Below are 20360 nucleotides of genomic sequence, written 5' to 3' on the forward strand. Positions count from 1 at the left end.
GTATTTCTATCAAGAACCACCACATCATCCAGAGCAACGGGGTCAATCCCGCCCTTTCTTTAATCTTAAGACTCCTCCCAGTTCCTCAGTGAAAGTCTGTGAGCAGGTATGAAGAGTTTTCGTGCTATTTAGGAGTCTCCTGTTGGGAAGATCAAATGTTTTGTGAATACGGACCCCGGTATACACTTTGGTTGTCTGCATGGACGCCCTCAGACGCGAGCTGCAGATTACGTTTACATCACACGGACCCTCATAGCTGCGTTTAAGGTATAAATTGGCTTTGAGGGATTCAGTTTGCTTGACACAGACAAGTTCATACAACGTGTGAACCATGTCTGCACTCGGTGTTTCTACCTGTTCCAAACCGACACACCCACCTTTAAGGGTCGCACTGGAAGACCAGTTCCACGGTCAGGCTACATCCACACTAAGTTTCCATTTAAAAGGCATATATTTTGCTATGTTTGCGTCCACACTGCTCTGGCTTTTCCAAGCTTCTAAAACAGACGTTTGGAAACACTGTTGAGCCTGTTTTAGTTTGAAGACTCTACGGTTGTCTTTTAGTCACATTTTGAAATGATGACGTAGACACCCACGTCAGTCATTCTCATCAGTTAGGTAGACTGACATACCTTCGGTGATTTCATCCTTCTCGTGTGGGTGTTCCTTTCTCTTTGTCGTGGCTTCCTCCAGCAATGGATAATGCTCCTATCTCCTAAGTAAATATGTCGCCGTATTTGCTTTGCAACAACTCCTCATCTGAGTTTCCCACCCACTGTTACCACTTTATACTCCATACTCCGTTCCACCTCATTGTCCGTCCAATTAGATACATTTCTGGTCTTACTTTTCACCATTGCTGTCCTTCCTCTAGTTGTATTTTGTGTATTTACAACTTATACATCTATGATTTTCCACCGCAGACTAATGGTAAACAAAGTAATGTGGACAGAGATTATTGCTGATACGGCGCTAAAATGTAGGTGTATATCAGGGTACTTGTCACTCTCACCTTGGGTTAACTTGCCTGCTGTATGCTAGGACCTAATGGGTTTGTTCAAAATTCTATTTATTTTCATCGATTTCTCAGCGTTGGTGCTCAGTTCCCTCTGCCCAGCAGTCCTTGTTGCAGCCAACCATACTGTTGGTCCGGGACACTGTAAGCACCACGCCCGACCAATAAGAGCAATTACTGTAGTGTCGCGACAAGAACGAGAGCCCCCACTGGCTTCCAACCTGCAAAGACATTGTGTTTGTGGAAATCAAACTCCTGGAACTGGAAATTTAACTCTCCAGAACAAACTTCCCAAACATTTCTCTTGTGAAAACTCCCAGGATCCCATTAAAGGAGTTGTCCAACAGCTATGTGTTGGATGTAAGGAGGTATAGTGCGTACCACTGGAGCAGGACTCTTCTCCCTGACCTACCGTTGGGCTTTAGTCCTCATTCTACCACTGCATTTGGTCCCACTCTGCATCTTGCCACTAAACAAGGGTACATGTCTTACAACTGCGGTAGAAGGTTCAGTATGTTACTCTGTACCTGGTTACAGGTTTATTTATAACATTTCCCCAATGGACTGATGCTCCTTATGTAAGATTACGGTCATTATTCACTGAGAGCAATGCTCTGGGTTAAGGGCCTTGCTCTTGGGGATTGAACCAACAACCTTCCTGTCACAAGTTCACCTGTCTAACGTTTAGACGCACACTGCCTCATATTATTCTAATTCTATTCTGTTCTTTGTTCTACAACTGAAAGATATTCACAGTGGGTTCCACTGCTCTTAGTCCAAACCCAAAGGGGGCTAAAACTACCAGTGTCTGGTCTTCAAGTTCTCTAAGATTGTAGCCTGTCGTCTACAATGTCAGCAGGGTTCTAATACTACTTAAGGGTTTTAGTCCCTCTTCAGAACACTGTATCTGCAATGGGGTTCCTGTCCCTGCTCTAACCCAATGGTAGGCTTCCAGTCCGTTACAGCGCCCACTACAGCAGGGCTTTAGTCTTTACCACATAACTACATTCGATCCGAGGCTCAGTTTTACCTCTACAGAAAGGTTTGCGGTGCCAGTTGTACCCACGTAGTCGGGTACTATTCCTTCACTACAGACAGACAGGTTCTGTTGGTCGAATTCTAGTCTCTATTTCATCTTTACCATTCAGAGGGAGCCCTGTTCCTACAAATCCAGCCCTTTCAGTCCCTGTTGTACCACTAATCTTGGGTTTACCACTACATTTGAGTTTGTGTCCCTGCAGTGGAGTTGAATCTCTATTGTACCACAGTTCAGGGGTCGTAGCTCCTGTTGGCCTGTGGCCCTGTTCCGCCAGTTAACAGGGGCTGTGGCCCCCCCCTTCTGGTGGAGGTCATGGGTTCCATCGTTCATGTCTGATGATTGCACTGCCCCCGTCCTCCCTGCTACTATCTGGCCCAGTGGCCCTCCATCAACTCCCAGCCCCCTCCAGCCACAGTCCTGTAACCTTCCACCCTTTTCTACACTGACAGTCCATGAAATGTCTTCCCTTAACATCGGCGGTGGTTTATAAAAATGGAGGTTCAACAATAACATTGTTTCTAATGGTGACGGTATGTCATACCTGTAAATGATGTTTATCTGTCATGCCTAGTCAAATAATTTAAACAATAAAAAGAGGGATTTTTTAAAAATGTCTATAATATCTGAAAGTCCCTTTGATGTGTAGTACTGGTGTTACCGTTGTAGTGTATGTGATACCCGATTGGGATTGTGTTACTTTTTAAGATAATAAAATAACAATGTTTGGTTACACCACTGTTGTCTATTTTAATGTGAGCTGCATTACTGTCTTCGAACAATTCTACAGGGCCTGGGACCCAGCTTGAAACTGAGGACACAACTATAACAATTCCAATATAAGTGTATGAATTATTGCTCCTTACATATATGGGTTATTCTACGGATCTGCTGCGTTACCAATGGTACAAAAATGTACACACAAATAGGAAGGCAAGTCACAAATTGTACTTGGACCACAAACTGACAGGGAGGGATCCACAGATGTACAAAAACCCATTTACAGGTACAAACGGGTATGGAGTCGGAATTTGATCGTATGGTATACAAACGTGTGTATATATATATATATATACAGTATATACACATATATGTGTGTGTGTGTATGTGTATATATATATTACTTAAATGTGATTTAAGTTGTGTTTTTTTGTTTTTTAAGATATTTTCTTCAAAAACAAAAGCAGCACAATGTAAATCACATTTATTACGCGTCTGTAGATATCTTTCATGTGCGATGCTAGTGCTAATACTTTAACAGTTGGCTGTAAGGTAAACTAGCTCATGGCTGAAAGAGTCTGGGGTAGTTGTAACCAAACAACCTACCTCCACCGAAATGGTGTGTACATGTCTTTGAGTGAAATGTTGAGTTGGGCATCATATGATGTAAAAGAGCTGAGAACAACAGGCAAAGTTAAAGACAAACCAGCACAGACACACTGCATTGCACCAGTGTATATTTAGAGAGAGAGCTCCATTATCCCAGAGTTCAAAAATAAAGAATACTCCTCATACATTTAGCTGCCCACTATATATTAACATGCCACAACCTGAGAGGCAGTGAGTGATCGAAACACACACACACACACACACTGTGAGTGATAATGTTTATAACGTGTCTGAATATTTGGACTTGGCAATATTGTTTTTAACAAGCGCGCACACATTCCTTTTTTTTAAATTATTTTTTACTTCATTATTTATTTTTCGTTATTTATAATACCTATGAAATGTATTGTTGTTTTGTTTTACTGAATTTTTATGCTTCGGCAACATAGTCTTTGTGACATTCATGCCAATAAAGCTTAATTGAATGGAAATATTGAACTGAGAGAGAGAGAGAAGATATCTTACAAAAGTAGAAGATCTACAGACTCTGTTGGTACCCACCATGAAAGGCTAGCTTGTCAGAAAGGAGGCTAAATTATGCCAAAGCTACATTTTGTGAAGGAAAAACTGGTTTGTCCATTTTCAAAGGGGTCCCTTGACCTCTGACCTCAGGATATCTGAATGAAAATGGGTTCTGTGGGTACTCAGAATGACATAACATCATGAAGACCATGGAGAGACAGGACCTGGAGCAGCTAAGGCCTATGGTCAGGCCCTTCACTGATCCACTACAGTTCGCTTACCAGCCTGGCCTGGGAGTTGAGGACTGCATCACCTACCTGCTGAACAGAGTCTAAAGTCATCCTGACAAGCCTGCGAGCACTGTGAGAGTCATGTTCTTTGACTTCTCCAGAGCATTCAACACCATCCGCCCGGCTCTACTGGGTGAGAAGATGGCTGCGATGCAGGTGGAGGCTCCTATCGTGTCCTGGAGTGTGGATTACCTGATGGGCAGACCACAGTATGTACGCCTACAGAACTGTGTGTCTGACAAGGTGGTCAGCAACACTGGGGTCCCCACAGGGGACTGTCCTCTCTCCCTTTCGCTTCACCCTCTTCACCTCAGACTTCAACTGTTGCCCTGAGTCCTGCTACCTTCACATGTTTTCTGATGACTCAGCAATAGTTGGCTGCATTGGGAAGGGGGATGAAAGTGAATACAGGACTGTTGTGAGCAACTTTGTCACTTGGAGTGAGTGGACTAAAACAAAGAAGCTCGTAGTGGATCTGAGGAGGGTGAAAACACCTGTGACCCCCATCTCCATCCAGGGGGTCCCTGCGGACACTGTAGAGGAGTATAAGTACCTGGGGGTGAACTTCAATAATAAGTTAAACTGGACTAGAAACGCAGATCAGAATCAGAATACTTTATTGATCCCCGGGGGGAAATTCTTTCGTTCCAATGCTCCGTGCACAGTAGAAACAAGCCATAAAGATGAATAAAGTAGAAATAAAATAAAGTAAAGATTCAAATAAAATACAATTAAAATAAATCTAAAGTAGCTAATAAATAGCCAATAAAATACAGTACAAATAAATAATAAACAATCAAGTAAACAATCTGAAGTGGGTGTGAAAATACAATCTGAGATATATACACTGTACAATTAGGTTGTTATGGCAAATGAAATGAAATGAGAACAGATATTTATATTTTGATGCTGTCTACAAAAAGTGCCAAAGTGGACTCTTCTTCCTGGGGAGGCTGAGGTCCTTTAACATCTGCCGGACGATGCTGAGGATGTTTTATGAGTCTGTTGTGGCCAGTGCGATCTTCTTCACTGTCACATGCTGGGGCAGTGGGCGGAAGGTCACAGACACCAACAGACTGTACAAAGTGATCAGGAGGGCAGCTGATGTCGTGGGGGAGGAGCTGGACACCCTGAGGACCGTGGCAGAGAGGAGGGTGCTGTCCAGGCTCCGGTCTATCCTGGACAATGTCTCCAACCCTCTCTACAACACACTGGCCCAGCAGAGGAGCACCTTCAGCAGAAGACTCCTCCACCCAGATGCACCACAGAGCGCCTCAGGAAATCTTTCCTGCCTGTGGTCATTAAACTATACAACACATCCCTTGGAGAGTCTGTCAACCCCTCTCTGTAATATGGACTCAATCATAAACAATCAGTTCATGCACATTATTACGGTACTTTGATCTGTATATATTAATCTTGTAAATTGATATTCACTCTCTCATCACTCATCTTCACCTGCTTATCCGGGGTCTGGCCGCGGGGGCAGCAGCTCCAGCAGGGGACCCCAAACTTCCCTTTCCCGGGCCACATTAACCAGCTCTAACTGGGGGATCCCGAGGCGTTCCCAGGCCAGTGTGGAGATATAATCTCTCCACCTGGTCCTGGGTCTTCCCCGAGGCCTCCTCCCAGCTGGACATGCCTGGAACACCTCCCTAGGGGGGTGCCCAGGGTTCATCCTTACTAGATGATCCTGAACCACCTCAACTGGCTCCTTTCAACGCTAAGGAGCAGCGGCTCTACTCCGAGTTCCTCATGGATGGCTGAACTTCTCCCCCTCTCTCTAAGGGAGACTCCAGCCCCCCTCCTGAGGAAACACATTTCGGCCGCTTGTACCTGCGACCTCGTTCTTTCGGTCATGACCCAGCTTTCATGACCATAGGTGAGGGTAGGAACGAAGATTGACCGGTAGATCCAGAGCTTTGCCTTCCTCAGCTCTCTTTTTGTCACAACGGTGCGGTAGAGCCAGGGGCGGAGTGGGACACAAAAATCCTGACTGCACCGGCCCACAACGGGCCCAACCCATCCCCTCCACCAGGACAGGGGTGTGTGCGTGCGTGCGTGCGTGCGTGTGTGCGTGCGTGCGTGCGTGCGTGCGTGCGAGCGTGCGAGTGTGCGTGCGTGTGTGTGTGTGCGTGTGTGTGTGTGTGTGTAAAACTCGCAGTGCAGACCATGATATGACGACACCGCCCCACTGAGGGGAAAATATGAAGAACTCAGCTCAAATGTTTTGCTAATTCGCAAACAATGTCAAAGCTTGAGCTAACCGCTTTCCTGTCAACTCACCTGCAGCACAAGTTGATGCCTGGTTGTTTCGGAATAAATCCGTGATTTTTGACCATTTTGATGCACTCTCCTCCAGCATCTGCTTCTTCTTCATTCTGGCCTTTTCAGCCCCTCCTTTCTCCTTTTTCTTCTTGCCCTCCATCAGGTGTAACTGAGCAAATCAAACACGCAAATCCGATTCCTTTTCCACTGTAAGAAAATCCTCTACTTCAACCTTTCTCTATTCTCTCTGTCTGACAGACGCTCATTCATCCCCATTCGTTCATTGGATAAACACGGAGTGATCATTGGAGCGATACGCAGTTCCCATTTCCCATGAGGCTTTGCTCCGACCATTCTACATTAATTTATGAACAAAAAAACAAATTCAATCGTTGGCCATTTTATATTTGTGGTCATGAAATTTATATAATGTCTGAATCAAAATAAAGAGATCAAGATTGGAGGCTAAACAAAAATCAGTAGGCTGGATTAATGAGAGTGAGTGTGACACTGTAGCGACCATGAGTGAGATGTAGAGACACAACAAGTGTTCGATATAGTGGTTGGACTCTCAATATGTATGGTTTATAGAGATCTTGAGATTTTCACAGGAATGTGTTTGGTTCTGAAGAGTTTTAACTCAATGGGCCGGTCAGGAACATCACGCGGCTGCGCAGGGCAGTCTGCCGGCCAGTTCACTTGAGCTAATTGGCCACTGGCCGACCGGGAAATCTCCCGGTTGTCCCGATGGCCACTCCGCCCCTGGGTAGAGGATTTGATATTTTATATATATATATATATATATATATATAGTTATATATATATATAAATTGTTTTATATGTTATCTGTATAATATTGTTGTTGTTAAATATGTTGTTTGTATAGCTGGAGTTTGAAACGAAAACAATTCCCCCTGGGATTCTAAAAGTATTTCTGATTCTGATACAAGTCTCCTCTTTACACACAAACCCACTTTATTCAAATCCAGACAGTTTGGAGCAAAAACATGACTTTCTCTTTTTTCTCATGCAGTACAAATGTTTTTTTCACCAGTATTGTAATATTTCTGCATAATGGGGTCCATAAGGGTCCAGTGTTGAGGTGCATAAAGTTGATACTCCTTTGGATTCAGTGAGACCAGTTGTGGTCCTGTGTGGTGATGTTAGTCCCCATAGTAACCATTTCATTGTGAGAGCATTTATTTTAAATGTGTGTCACTATGAAAGTATCTGTTGTGGCCTCTGGGATAATCACAGCCTCGTGCAACTCTACCACCACAAACTACAGACCTGGAGCATTCAGAGGATGGATGCTTTTCTTAGGTATACCGACACTAAGGGGGTTTCTGAGCAGTTTCAAGATTCAAGATTCAAGAAGCTTTATTTATCCCGAGGGAAATTATTTGTGCAACAGTTTCAATACAAAGGTGGGAAAGGATCAGAGTGACACTAAGCTAACATAATTAAATTAAATAAAGCTAACATCAAATAAATCAAACAATAACTAAGTGTGACAGAGTGCAACAGACATTGTGGTTAAGCGTAGGTATATACAATATACAAAAATACGCATTGTGCAGTTTAGCAGCATGTTGAAATAAAATAAGAACAAACTAAATAAGTGATAAACAGACACACAACAAAATGCAATTCTTACAGAAATCTTCAAACGTCAAACGTTTTTGATCCCAAACCACAGCATGGATTTTTACTTTGGTGTTGTTTAAGGTCTGGGTGTCTTAATGTTGTATTTTGGAGCGATTTTTGACTTTGTTTTCTATTCTCAAGTGGTAAAAAAAAAGAAGTGAATTTTCTGTTACAGAGATAACAGCTGCACCATTAAATAGCACGCACGTGTGACTGTTGTGTCACATTTTGAACACACTGGCTTAAAGGAGCTCCAAGATACACACAGAAATGTTACAACCATCCCCAGTCTCCCCTGCTCGGTGATGGACGGTACCCAAAGCTCTAATATAAGGACTGTAAAAGTCTATGAATCCGTAGAAAATAACTTTCTTCCTGACCACAATCAATGCTTTGGATTTCGGAAGAAGGCTGAAACAAAAAAAAAATGCCTGAGCTTTTTTGGTTTGACCAAGATGGGGACCACAGCGACTTCCTGGTGGATCCAATCAGGAAGTGCCCCAAACGTCAGTTCTCTGAGTGTCCACTAGGGGCAGGTTTCATAACAGAGCAGTTTCTCATTGACCCCCATGTTAAACAGGCCGTTTTCACAGCATCATTAAACCTGTTCAAGGCCTGGTACAAAAAAACATTCATGTCTGTATTTTTAGGTCATATCTCCATGACAACACTGAGGGGGGTGAATTTTTTTGTACCAGGCTAGTTTTTATTTTATTGGAGGTGAAAGTTTATGAATAATTGGGGGCGTGGCCTCTTGAGCTGGTAAATGTCAGCCAGATGGACGTATCTCCCTCCCCCAACGTCACATACATGCCCTTTTTTGGTAAAAGGAAAGGAGGCGGAGTCAAAGTCTGACAAGATGGCGACTCCCGTAGGCGAGGACGATTGGGTCAAGTGGAGAGAACGGACCTCGACGGAGGGGCTACGTCTATTTTTGACACAGCCTATGGGTATGAAACATGCAGTGGAACTGGAGCCGAGCTGTTGGAGGGTCCCAGCAGATGGTGCTAGAAATAAAGGGATGGGTTCGGCTCAGGTGCTCTTTGGGTGCGCTCGGTAGTGATGTCCAAATGAAGCTTCATGAATCATTAGTTGTATTTGTTGAGTCCACTAGATGGATGGTTTAAAGAAAAGGGCTCAATGAATGGAGATTCAGTGTGTTTTCAACCCTTTGTTGAACAGAGAGCTCCATCTAGTGTCATAACATATCAGTCATATTCACATACTATAGATATTATTATAGTTACTGTTACTCTTTGGTTGCTTGCATCTCTGGAAGTGTGTCTGTCTCTCTGTCTTTTGTCTGTCTTTGTCTTTCTCTCTCCTTTTCTTCCTCCCCAACCGGTGCAGTCAGATGTGCGTCCTCCACAGAGCTGGGTCTGTCTGACGTTCCTGCCTGTTAAAGGGAAGGTTTACGTTGCCACCGTACTCTACAGAGGAATTGTTGGGTCTATGTAAATCATAAATAAGTCATAGAGTGTGGTCTTTACCTACTCTGTAAAGTGTCCTGAGATAACTTTTGATATGATTTGGCACTGTAAATAGAATTGATTTGAATTTAATTGAGATTGAAATTGAATTAAATTGAAATTGAATTGAATTAGTGGACTTGTTTGGACAGCACTAGCGCACGGGCCGATTCTTTCTTTGATTTCATTTTTATCTTTATAGATAACACAAATACAGTTAAGTACAGTGCTGTACAAATCAAGCATTAGGACTTTCCAGAACAGGATCACACACTCTAAACTCTTTAATTGTTTTGACAGTGAGCCAGATGTTACTGCGCATGCGTCAAACCCCAGCGCTCAGACATGTTTGGTGTGTTTAATTGTGTCCCAGCCTTCATCCACAGCCTTGACCGGAACCCGAAGACGGTCATGTGTGGAGGATGGACAGTCCGACCCCGCCCCCCTACAGAGCGCAGCCAGTATGAGCGCGCCCTCACCGGGTTCACCCCCACACCGCAGACTGCAGCACCGCAGGACAGACCCCCACAGCATGTCCCCCCGGCGCTCTCCCGTGCTGTCCCCGGGTCTCCTCCCGCTGCTGCTGCTGCTCGGAGCGGGGCAGCAGAGCCTCGCGGCCCGCCCGCTGCTCGTGTTCCTCATCGATGGGTTCCGCTATGACTACATGGATGACCTGCACGCGCTGCCCGGGTTTCGCGAGCTGGTGCACAGCGGGGTGAAAGTGGACTACATGACACCGGACTTCCCCAGCCTGTCCTACCCGAATTACTACACGTTAATGACGGGTAAGTGTCACGGTTTAATTATCGGGGCATGGATGAATATCACGCCCAGTCCAGACTCACTGACAAGGCTTTTATTAGAGAGCAGAAATGACACATAACACGGTTCTGTTATGTTTTAAAAGTTTTTCGGGGCATTTTTCAAGCCATTAATATAAATGACAGACGGGAAATAGGGTGAGAGAGAGGGGGAGACATGCAGCAAAGGGCCGCAGGTCGGACTCGAACCCGCAGCCGCTGCCTCGAGGACCTTCAGCCTCTTTACATTGGGCGACTGCTCTAACCACTGTGTCACCAACTACCCCAGATAATATGTTTCTAATGAAATAAACCAAACAATTAATATACACTTAACTAACTAGCTAGATATCGATGTAGATCTAATTAAAGATATCAACATAAAAATAAACAAATAAAGCACCCTGATGTTTTTAGGTAGCCTATACAGAAGAGATGTTTTTAAAGAACCAGAGACTTTTTGGTACATTAAAATAAATTAAACTAATCTAAGTTATTTATACATAGTAAAATTAAAATTAAGTGGTACCTGGAATATTTTACATGTTAATATTTACACATTTTATTCATGTAATTAAAGAGTCCATTTTATTATATATATATATATATATATATATATATATATATATATATATATATATATATATATATATATATATTGACCGTTATATATATATATATATATATATATATATATATATCCCCTTCTGTGTGGAGTTTGCATGTTCTCCCCGTGTCTGCGTGGGTTTTCTCCGGGTTCTCCGGTTCCCTCCCACAATCCAAAGACGTGCAGGTGTTCGGTTCATTGATGAGTCTAAAATCGCCCGTAGGTGTGAATGGTTGTCTGTCTCTGTTCGTCTCTATGTGCCCTGTGATAGACTGGCGTCCTGTCCAGGGTGGACCCCGCCTCACGGCCGATGTCAGCTGGGATCTACTCCAGCCCCCCCGCGAACCCGACCCCGGGATAAGCGGTTGAAGATTGAATGATTTTATTATATATTTACAAATTCAATTGAAATGCTTCCTACGTTTCTAATCAAATAAACAATCCTGTCGAGATTTACAGGCTTTAGAAACAGACATTTGATTGAATATACACTTAACTAACTAACTAGACATAGATATAGATATATTTAAAGATAGCAACACAAAAATAAAAATAAGCCACTCTGATGAATACAGAAGAAATGTGAGAAATGTCCTCCTGGATGTTTTTAAAGAGTCAGAGACTTTGTGGAAGATTAAAATAAATTAAACTAATCTAAGTTATTTATACATAGTAAAATTAAAATTAAGTGGTACCCGGAAGACTTTACATTTAATATTTACACATCATATATTTACAAATACAATTGAAATGCTTCCTAGTCACGGCGCATTAACTTTAAAATACTAATTCAATTTTACTCTGAAAATCTTTTTTTATCACGGATGGGTCATATCTAGTGGATGTAACCTTTCCCACTCATATTTGGTAATACTGTTTATGTTTATGTTTAGTTGTGTGTTGTTTGAAAGCATGAAAGCATGTTTGAGAAATCCACTTCCACCTCTCTCCGACCTTCTGTCACCGAGATACGGCAGAAAAAGCCAAACCGCACTGCAGGATACACAGTCATTTACCAATCAAATAGAATCTTTCTCACCAAAAGTGCATCATAAACACGTACAAGTATGATACATCACTGTGTTGGTCTTGATATCAGCCATCACAATCATATATATATCATTATTAAAAACATTCCCACTGCGACAGATGAGTCTTGTTGACGAGAGTATACCAGATTGGAAGAACACACAGCACCTGTTACTGTGAATACTCATCTTCTGCATCATTGCAGTGCAAAACACAGGAGTGTGCTAGTTAGTGTTCATAGAATGAATGAACCGAACATGTCAACACTTAAATAAAAGTACTAAAATTAACTGATTAACAGTCATTTCCTTTCCATGAGAAAATGTTTGAGACTTTATTTAATTCATTTGGATAAATACAACTTAGAAGTTGAACAGAGTTAAGTAACATTTACTTCATTTCTTCACAAATGATACGTTTAAAGGTGACTACATTCATATTCATATTCAGCAGGACAATTTACTTGAGTGCAAATTGTTACAAGGACTATATTTAGTAAATCTTACAAGTGATTTGTTTCAGTGAGGAAGGGGCCTCAACACAAGGTTCGGTGCCATAATCCTGTTTGATTTGAAAATAGGTTTGTACTTTGGTTTGAATAAAATATCTTTTAACCGGTTTTCTTCAAATGCATGATCAATTATTATATATTCTGATCCAGCTCTCTCAAAAACAGCAGCTCTGTGGCCCGGTTGTGCGATTCACTCCAAAGAAAACCTTTTTTATTGACCCTGTATTCTGACATATTAGGAAAATGACTCCACAGTTTCTCCAGTTCACATTCTTGCCGTATTGACCCGGGAATCCAGCCACTATCAACATCTTTAATGATAAACTATCTTTAAACTCCTGACAGATAGTATTTGTTATTGTTTCAAATTTGGATTATCATCAAAACTGATTTGATCACCACGCTTGGTAAACACTGAGCGTTATCTCCCAGATGCAGCAGTGTGGGTTTGTTTTGCTTAAATGAGAACACGGTGGAAGGCAGAGACATGAACGTATTTGGGTTCAGAGCGCTGAGGGAAACATGACCCGGTCTGAACTTGCAGAAAGAACATGACTGTGAAAGGCTCTTATTATTGGAATGTTAATGCTAAAAAAAAAAACACTGTTCATTTTGTGTGTGTGTGTCTAAAACTTGGAGTGTTCAGGACCTTTTGAACATGTTCTGCACAGTTTAACACTGCTGGCATAATACTTGTAAAAGTCATAATTATGGTCAGAATAAGCGTGATAAGAAATGTTCATACCGTTTTAACCCTACAGTCCATCCATCTTCAGCATGGGTGCAGATTTTCTTCCAACATTGTGGGCAGGGTATATTCAGCTGGGGTCTGGTGGTCCTTCCGCTGATTCAGAGCATCGAACACTTTTGCATTTCCTGCTTTTAGGGGGATTTTTATGCATCACATCAGGTGGAGGTGTTTTTTTTATGTAAGGGAAAACACAGGTGACAATCCAAAATATAAAAGTATAATAATATGACTCTATACGACCTATTTTACGATGACTTTATTCTGGAAATACTGTAATCTTCTTTATTGCAATACTAGACTTAGTTCCCGACATCATTGACAGTTTGGCCTTTTATTTGTTATCATCGCATTAGTTTATGGCTGTATTTGTGGTGCTTGCTTCTTTATTTGAGGTTTCATACCACTGAACACACACGTTCTAGTGGTTCTTCAAAATAAAAGTCCTCTGCTCTTAATGTTAAGGGGGGCATGTCCTCACAGTTATCTGCACCCTTGATCCTCAGCAGTAACTTGGCATTCTCCTCCAGCTGCGGGGCAGGGCTGTCACTTATAAAAACAAAACTTGGATTTGCACTAACATTTCTTCAGTGAACTGGGACTGTAAACAACATTATAACCAGGTGTCTCCGGCGATGTCCAGCTGACAGGTTCACAGGTTTCTGCTGTCTCATTTGGGTTGTGGTTGCAGGCAGCTGTTTTTAACAACGTCACAAACAGAAGAAGTCAAGTACTCTGTCTGCTGGACCAGATTATGACGAATGCACATGCTCTGAATATTGATGAATTGGTGAATTTTCGTGCCTGTACGATTTGAGTTTCAGTTTTAGTTTGGAAAACTTGCACAGCTCCAGGTTTAGTCAAGCAGCACAGCAGTGAGGAGAAACAGAGTGTCTTTGTTTGCAGATGATGCTAACTTGTCCTGCCATGGTTAAAGCTGACCTCGAATGGTTAAAGATAGATGGTTGGGGTTAGGCTTTGTTGAGCATTTACTGCATACTGTCTTGCTGCTGTGCATGTGTGTAGCCTGTACAGACTGTTGTGATATTGTTTAAGGTTTTGCTGTATAATGAGTGATGAGCATTAATCAGTAACTATACAAGGTACAGACTTCTGAAGGCTTGTAGTTTAAAGATAATGGGAGTGTGTAAGTATTTGAAACATGCATTGATACTGATTGTAATTTGTCTCTGATTGCTTTAGTACTGCATATACAGTACTGCATATATTCTTGTATGCCAGAGAAGAGATAAGAGAGTTGAGGGTGCCAGACGGTTTTTAATCAGACAATTAAATGGTTAGGTTCGTATTGAAAGTTCAATGTTAAAAGGTGTTACAAGTCACCAGACAGGAGGATCACAATTATACAGCACACAATTATAATCAGAGCCACAATGCAAACTCAGTTAATCAGTGTATTGAGATAATGTAAGAAAGGTCATATATTTGTATTTTTAAATCTGAGTAGAGGAGTCAAATGGCTGAAGATACAACACATTTATACCGTCAATAATGGCATGGGGTTATCATAAAGAGAGCATGTCTGTAGAGGAGAGACTCATGGAAACCATTTATATTCAGATATCTTGAGGTCAGAGGTCAAAGGACCCCTTTGAAAATGGCCTGCATTCTCCTCTCCTACCACTATCACTGCTCTCTATCTATTTTGAAAGGGCAAAATATTTTTTAGTGTTCCTTTTGTATTTAGACCCATTTATTGATGGATTAATATTTTGATTTTAAAATTATTTTTGGAATACTTCTTTGGATTGCACATTTACATGTCAATTAATAATATGATACGATATAATGATATAAGGCGGTATAGCCCAACTCTACCTCCTAGTCGGCTCTGGGCCGTAGCACGATCACCAATCCGTGTCGTGCTCATCCACGCCGCTGTAAAATGACGTAGTTTAAAGTTCTACTGAGTAAGATTTTCATATATTTAATTGCCTTTTAAGTTTATATCCATCAAAGAGTGAGTTAAAACAATGGTGATTGATCACATGACCTACTAATGAAAGCACTTGTTGTCTTTTTGCTGAGTATTCAAATCCGTGTCTGTGGAGACATTCCCTCTCTAGATGTAAATAAGTCTCCATGTTAGTGACACTGCTGACAGCGGTTCGTCTGTCGGCCAAGATCGTCACCAACGGTTATGCTGCGTTCACTTGTAATCGGAAATTGGGATCTTCCAACTTCTGAGTCAGGCGTGTAGCAATGGCAGAAGTGTAATAGGAGTGTGTGTGTGTGTGGATTTAAGAGGGTAACATATAGGGGACGGACTGTAAGTAGAGAGGTGAATGTGTGTCAATAAAGTTTACAAAAGATTAAAAAAAATACAATTGTCAACACACAAAGTGACCATGAACGTGGCAAGATGGAGGCTCTGAAAGAACCGGCTCGCCTGTAGTTACATCTTACTGCCAAAGAGGATGCTAGAAACAATGTATCTCAATTCCTATGGAGTAAAACTTCAAAGAGCGACAAACAGACACACAGGTCTTCAGAGAAAAGGTTACCATTGATGCCAGTGTTTTTACATTAAGTTCTTTAGTATTATAACCCAAACTACAATCTCTAACAATCTCTAACCACATCGTTTTGTTGCCTGAACATTACCAACGGCGACTATTACCGTGTGAATAGATGATAACGGCATCCTGAACCTACTGGTAGGTGAAAAAAGAGGCTTCTTTTAACCCATAACTATGAGGCTGATCATTACTGATGACAGCCATTCAATGAAATAATGACTCTGAGTCAAGTCTCCAACATGTCAGTGCACCAATCAAGTCCATCACAGAGGGAGCCGACAGACTGAGAGTTCAGATCTTCATTGTCCCACAAGTAGAAATTATTTATGCAGCAAGGCGGCATGAAACCACAAACCTGAAACATAAACACACTAAAAACAAGATGATTAAAGACATTGACACCCATGTTCGTAATTCAGAATTCTTCAGATTTATTATCCCATAGAGGGAAACTAGTTTGATCCAGTGCTGCAGACACCATCAAATCATGATGAATCACATCTGATCCTACTGAGACAGAAAGAGAGACCCGTGCATTAAGCTTCATGTTCTACAGACTGATGGCTCCAGTCAGGTTGTTGCTGCGACTGTATGTGGAGTGAAGGGAATGGGTACTGTCCTGTAAATCCAGTTCTCGGAGGTTTAGTTTGTACAGGCAAGTGTGTCTTGGTCAACACACACACAGAATACTCTGAGACAAAGGGTGTGTGATTAAAGCAACAAAAGCAAGCTAGGTCATGAAGAATAAAAATAAGAAACATCAAGTAAGCTCTGCAGGGAACCAAGAGGCAGCTGTTAGCAGAATTCAGAGCATGTATTGCACATGGGACTGATTAAAACTTGAACCTGTTGCACTGAATACTTGGAACCTTACATCCCTCTTTTTTTTATTATTATTATTTTTTAGGGCTTTTATTTCCTTTTTAATAGAGCAGCTGAAGAGTGACAGGAAAGGGGGGAAGAGAGAGGACGGACAGGCAGCAAATGTCCTCAGGTTTCAGGATGGACTCGGGCTATAAGGGGTGCACGCTCTACCGGGTGATCTAGAGGCCAACCTGGAAGAACGCATCTCTGCCCCGAGGGAAGGATGGTTTGGATTGGATAGGATGGATTCAGCTTTCCATGTGATTCAGACTGAGGAAAATCATTTTACTCGCTGCCTCGACCATGTTTCCCACTTGATTCCTGTTTGGTACGTTTACATTTCCATACCAACATCAGCGAGAATGTATGGACGGATTCTGTGATGGATCTGTAGAGTGTTTTCACTGTAGTCCAGTCATTTTATGAAAAGAGGTTGAACAAATTGCAACAGAAGCTGATTTTGTATCCTCAACATGTCCTGAGTAAGGGAAAAAAGCCCTGAAGAATCCCAATATGGGAAAGTTTCTGTAAAGACCCAAATATTCCCTATGATTCACCTATTCATTATTTTTCTCACATGAATAGGGGGGGGGGGGGGGGGGGGGGCTTCAGATCTCACCATGAAAATTACTGAGTTGATTACTTACATCAAGACAAACAAAACATGTAATACAAGCTTTTTGAAATTGTTTGTTCACATGGGCAAAAGGTACATAATCTTATTACGTATGTGCTAATTTTCAACAATACCACAGCAGATCTTAACATTGGGTATATCCAGGTGAAAATGTCTGGTTGAACCTTGTTGACATTAAAAGATTTAATGTTTAGGTCTGAATGGAACCCATTTACTTGACCCATGAGCATTAATAAATGATTAGATTATGCCCCGTTTGCCCATGTGAACAAACAATTAAAAAACAACTTGTAATACATTTTTTGTTTGTCTTGACGTAAATAATCAGTCATTTTCACGGTAATATCTGAAGGTTATTTTTTTCCCTAACGCCTGCGAAAAATAATGAATAGGGTACATTTGGGTCTTTTTTAGAAACTTTCCCCTATTGGGATTCTTCCGGGCTTTTTCCCTTACTCAGGACAGGTTTGTTCCACATTGAGCCCTATTTTGGCTTAAAATGACTGGACTACTAGGATTTCTTTCCAGCAGAAGTGGAAGATATTTAATGTGTCTGCTGACATGAGAAAGGCTTCAGACACATATGATCTGTACACAGTTGTAGATGTTGAAGTAGGTTCCATTCAATGCTTCCTCTTCTCTCCTGTCATCTCTCTCTCCCTCCATACTTTGCCTGTCCTCCTGTCTAATACAGGAATTCACGAAGGAGATGATAAAGCAACAAATGAAATCAAAGAACTCCTGCTAGGCATTTTCACAATTCAAGTACTTGAGGCAAAATACCCAAGATTTTCAGGGATCCCATTTTGGGGAAAGAATGTGCTATGTAGGTCTGTCAGTGTAGGCCAAAAATGACAAAAATAAAAATTTTCAAAAAGCCAAATGTGTGTCCAGTTGGTGATACACCGAGTCAGTCGACTAAGTCACGACTGTTTGCCGTCCTGGCTCCCAAATGGTCGAAAGAGCTCCCAATCGACACCCGCCATGCAGAAAATCCGCCACAAGCTAAAAACGAATCTCTTTCGACTGCACTTTGGCTAAGAAAATGGTTATTAAAAAAAAGGAAAAAAATAATTTATATGTAGCACTCTATAAATCGGCTTTTTTGAAGCTACTGCACTTACTTAAAAACTTGCTCCTCCGGTTTGTCCCCTAATTGTTGAATGCACTAATTGGAAGTCGCTTTGGACAAAACCGGCAACTAAATGAAATGTAATGTAATTATTATATTATCTTATCTTCTCACACATCCCCGTCTGACTGCACCATTAGCCTCTTCACAACTTGTAAAAACTGAGTATGATTTCATTTTCCTGTGACGTGTTGCTCTGATTAATTACCGCAACGCGATGGTCCTATGTCAATAAGAATCACTCATCGTCACCTGCACTGAATCACATCCTGAGACGACTTGTTTGGTGAAATGAGATGAGGTAGTTACTAGATGACAGAGGATGATTTTTTCGTCTAGCCCTGATAATCTGAGCATGTTTGCACTTTTCTGAGATGTTTTATATTTGATCAAAATAGATTATTTGGGAATAAATAAGTGGATAGAAGCATGTGAATATTTTTTTAAATTTGGCCACAAGTTAAAGCCTGGTGGAGAGGACGAAACTTCAGTCTGCGAGCAAAACGTTAGACATAACTTAAAGGAATTTAAGACAGTTAAATGGATATCAATTAGATGTCCAGTGGTCGGTGGCTGCCTGCGTGTGTTTGTGATGCATGCCTTTGTGTTGCAGTCCTGTATTACAAAGCCCTATAAACAACAGCCCATCCTGGCCAACGGGATGTGAGTTTTGGAGCCTGCCCCTGATGATGTGCTGATGTGTGTGTTTTCATAGAGCACATTCTCCTGTTGAAAGAATCACTGGCTGGAGACATGGGCGGATTATGAGACAATGGGCCCCCGGGCACAGACATGCAAAAGGCCCCACCATCTTTCCTACACAGGGCAAGACACGGGCATTGTGATGTTTTTGGTTCTTTTTTCTTGTCCTTTTGCATCTCTTTGTACTTGTTAAACATTTCTCTGTGGTTTTGCAGCCTTTGTGTCTCTTAGTAGTCAATTTGTCTGTCTTTATAGTCACTTTGTCTCTTTGTAGTTGTTTTGTTTTTCTTTCTAATCACTTTGTATCTTAGTAGTCATTTTGTTTATCTTGGTAGTCACTCTGTTGATCTTTGTATTCACTTTGTCTCTTTGTAGTTGTTTTGTTTATCTTTGTTGTCTCTTTATAGTCACTTTGTCTCTTTGTAGTTGTTTTGTTTTTCTTTGTATTCACTTTGTCTCTTTGTAGTTGTTTTGTTTATCTTTGTTGTCTCTTTGTAGTCATTTTGTATCTTTGTAGTTGTTTTGTTTATCTTTGTTGTCTCTTTGTCGTCATTTTGTCTCTTTGTAGTTGTTTTGTTTATCTTTGTTGTCTCTTTGTCGTCATTTTGTTTATCTTTGTAGTCATTTTGTTTTTCTTTGTAATCACTTTGTATCTTAGTAGTCATTTTGTTTATCTTTGTTGTTACTTTGTTCATCTTTGTAGTCACTTTGTCTCTTTGTAGTCACTTTGTCTCTCTGTAGTCATTTTGTTTATCTTTGTAGTCACTTTGTCTCTGTAGTTGTTTTGTCTCTTTGTAGTCACTTTGTCTCTCTGTAGTCATTTTGTTTATCTTTGTAGTCACTTTGTCTCTGTAGTTGTTTTGTCTCTTTGTAGTCACTTTGTCTCTCTGTAGTCATTTTGTTTATCTTTGTAGTCACTTTGTCTCTTTGTAGTTGTTTTGTTTATCTTTGTCTCTTTGTAGTGATTTTGTTTATCTTTAAAGTCACTTTGTCTCTCTATAGTTGTTTTGTTTATCTTTGTTGTCTCTTTGTAGTGATTTTGTTTATCTTTAAAGTCACTTTGTCTCTTTATAGTTGTTTTGTTTATCTTTGTTGTCTCTTTGTAGTGATTTTGTTTATCTTTAAAGTCACTTTGTCTCTTTGGAGTTGTTTTGTTTATCTTTGTTGTCTCTTTGTAGTGATTTTGTTTATCTTTGTAGTCACTTTGTCTCTAT

The 20360-nt window shown here is 41.1% G+C and overlaps 1 protein-coding gene across 2 annotated transcripts in view; it reads left to right on the forward strand.

Moving 5' to 3' along the window:
* Positions 1–10090: 10090 nt before the first annotated feature.
* Positions 10091–20360, forward strand: part of enpp6 (ectonucleotide pyrophosphatase/phosphodiesterase 6) — a 28836-nt gene continuing 18566 nt past the window's right edge. For both annotated transcript variants that reach the window (XM_083915803.1, XM_083915804.1), the window contains exon 1: positions 10091–10361. In XM_083915803.1, the coding sequence (XP_083771929.1) occupies positions 10109–10361 (253 nt within the window). In that variant the 5' untranslated portion in view covers positions 10091–10108. The remainder of the gene's footprint in view (positions 10362–20360) is intronic.

Source organism: Echiichthys vipera (assembly GCF_963691815.1).
Source record: "Echiichthys vipera genome assembly, chromosome: 6".
Taxonomy (NCBI): Eukaryota; Metazoa; Chordata; class Actinopteri; order Perciformes; family Trachinidae; genus Echiichthys; species Echiichthys vipera.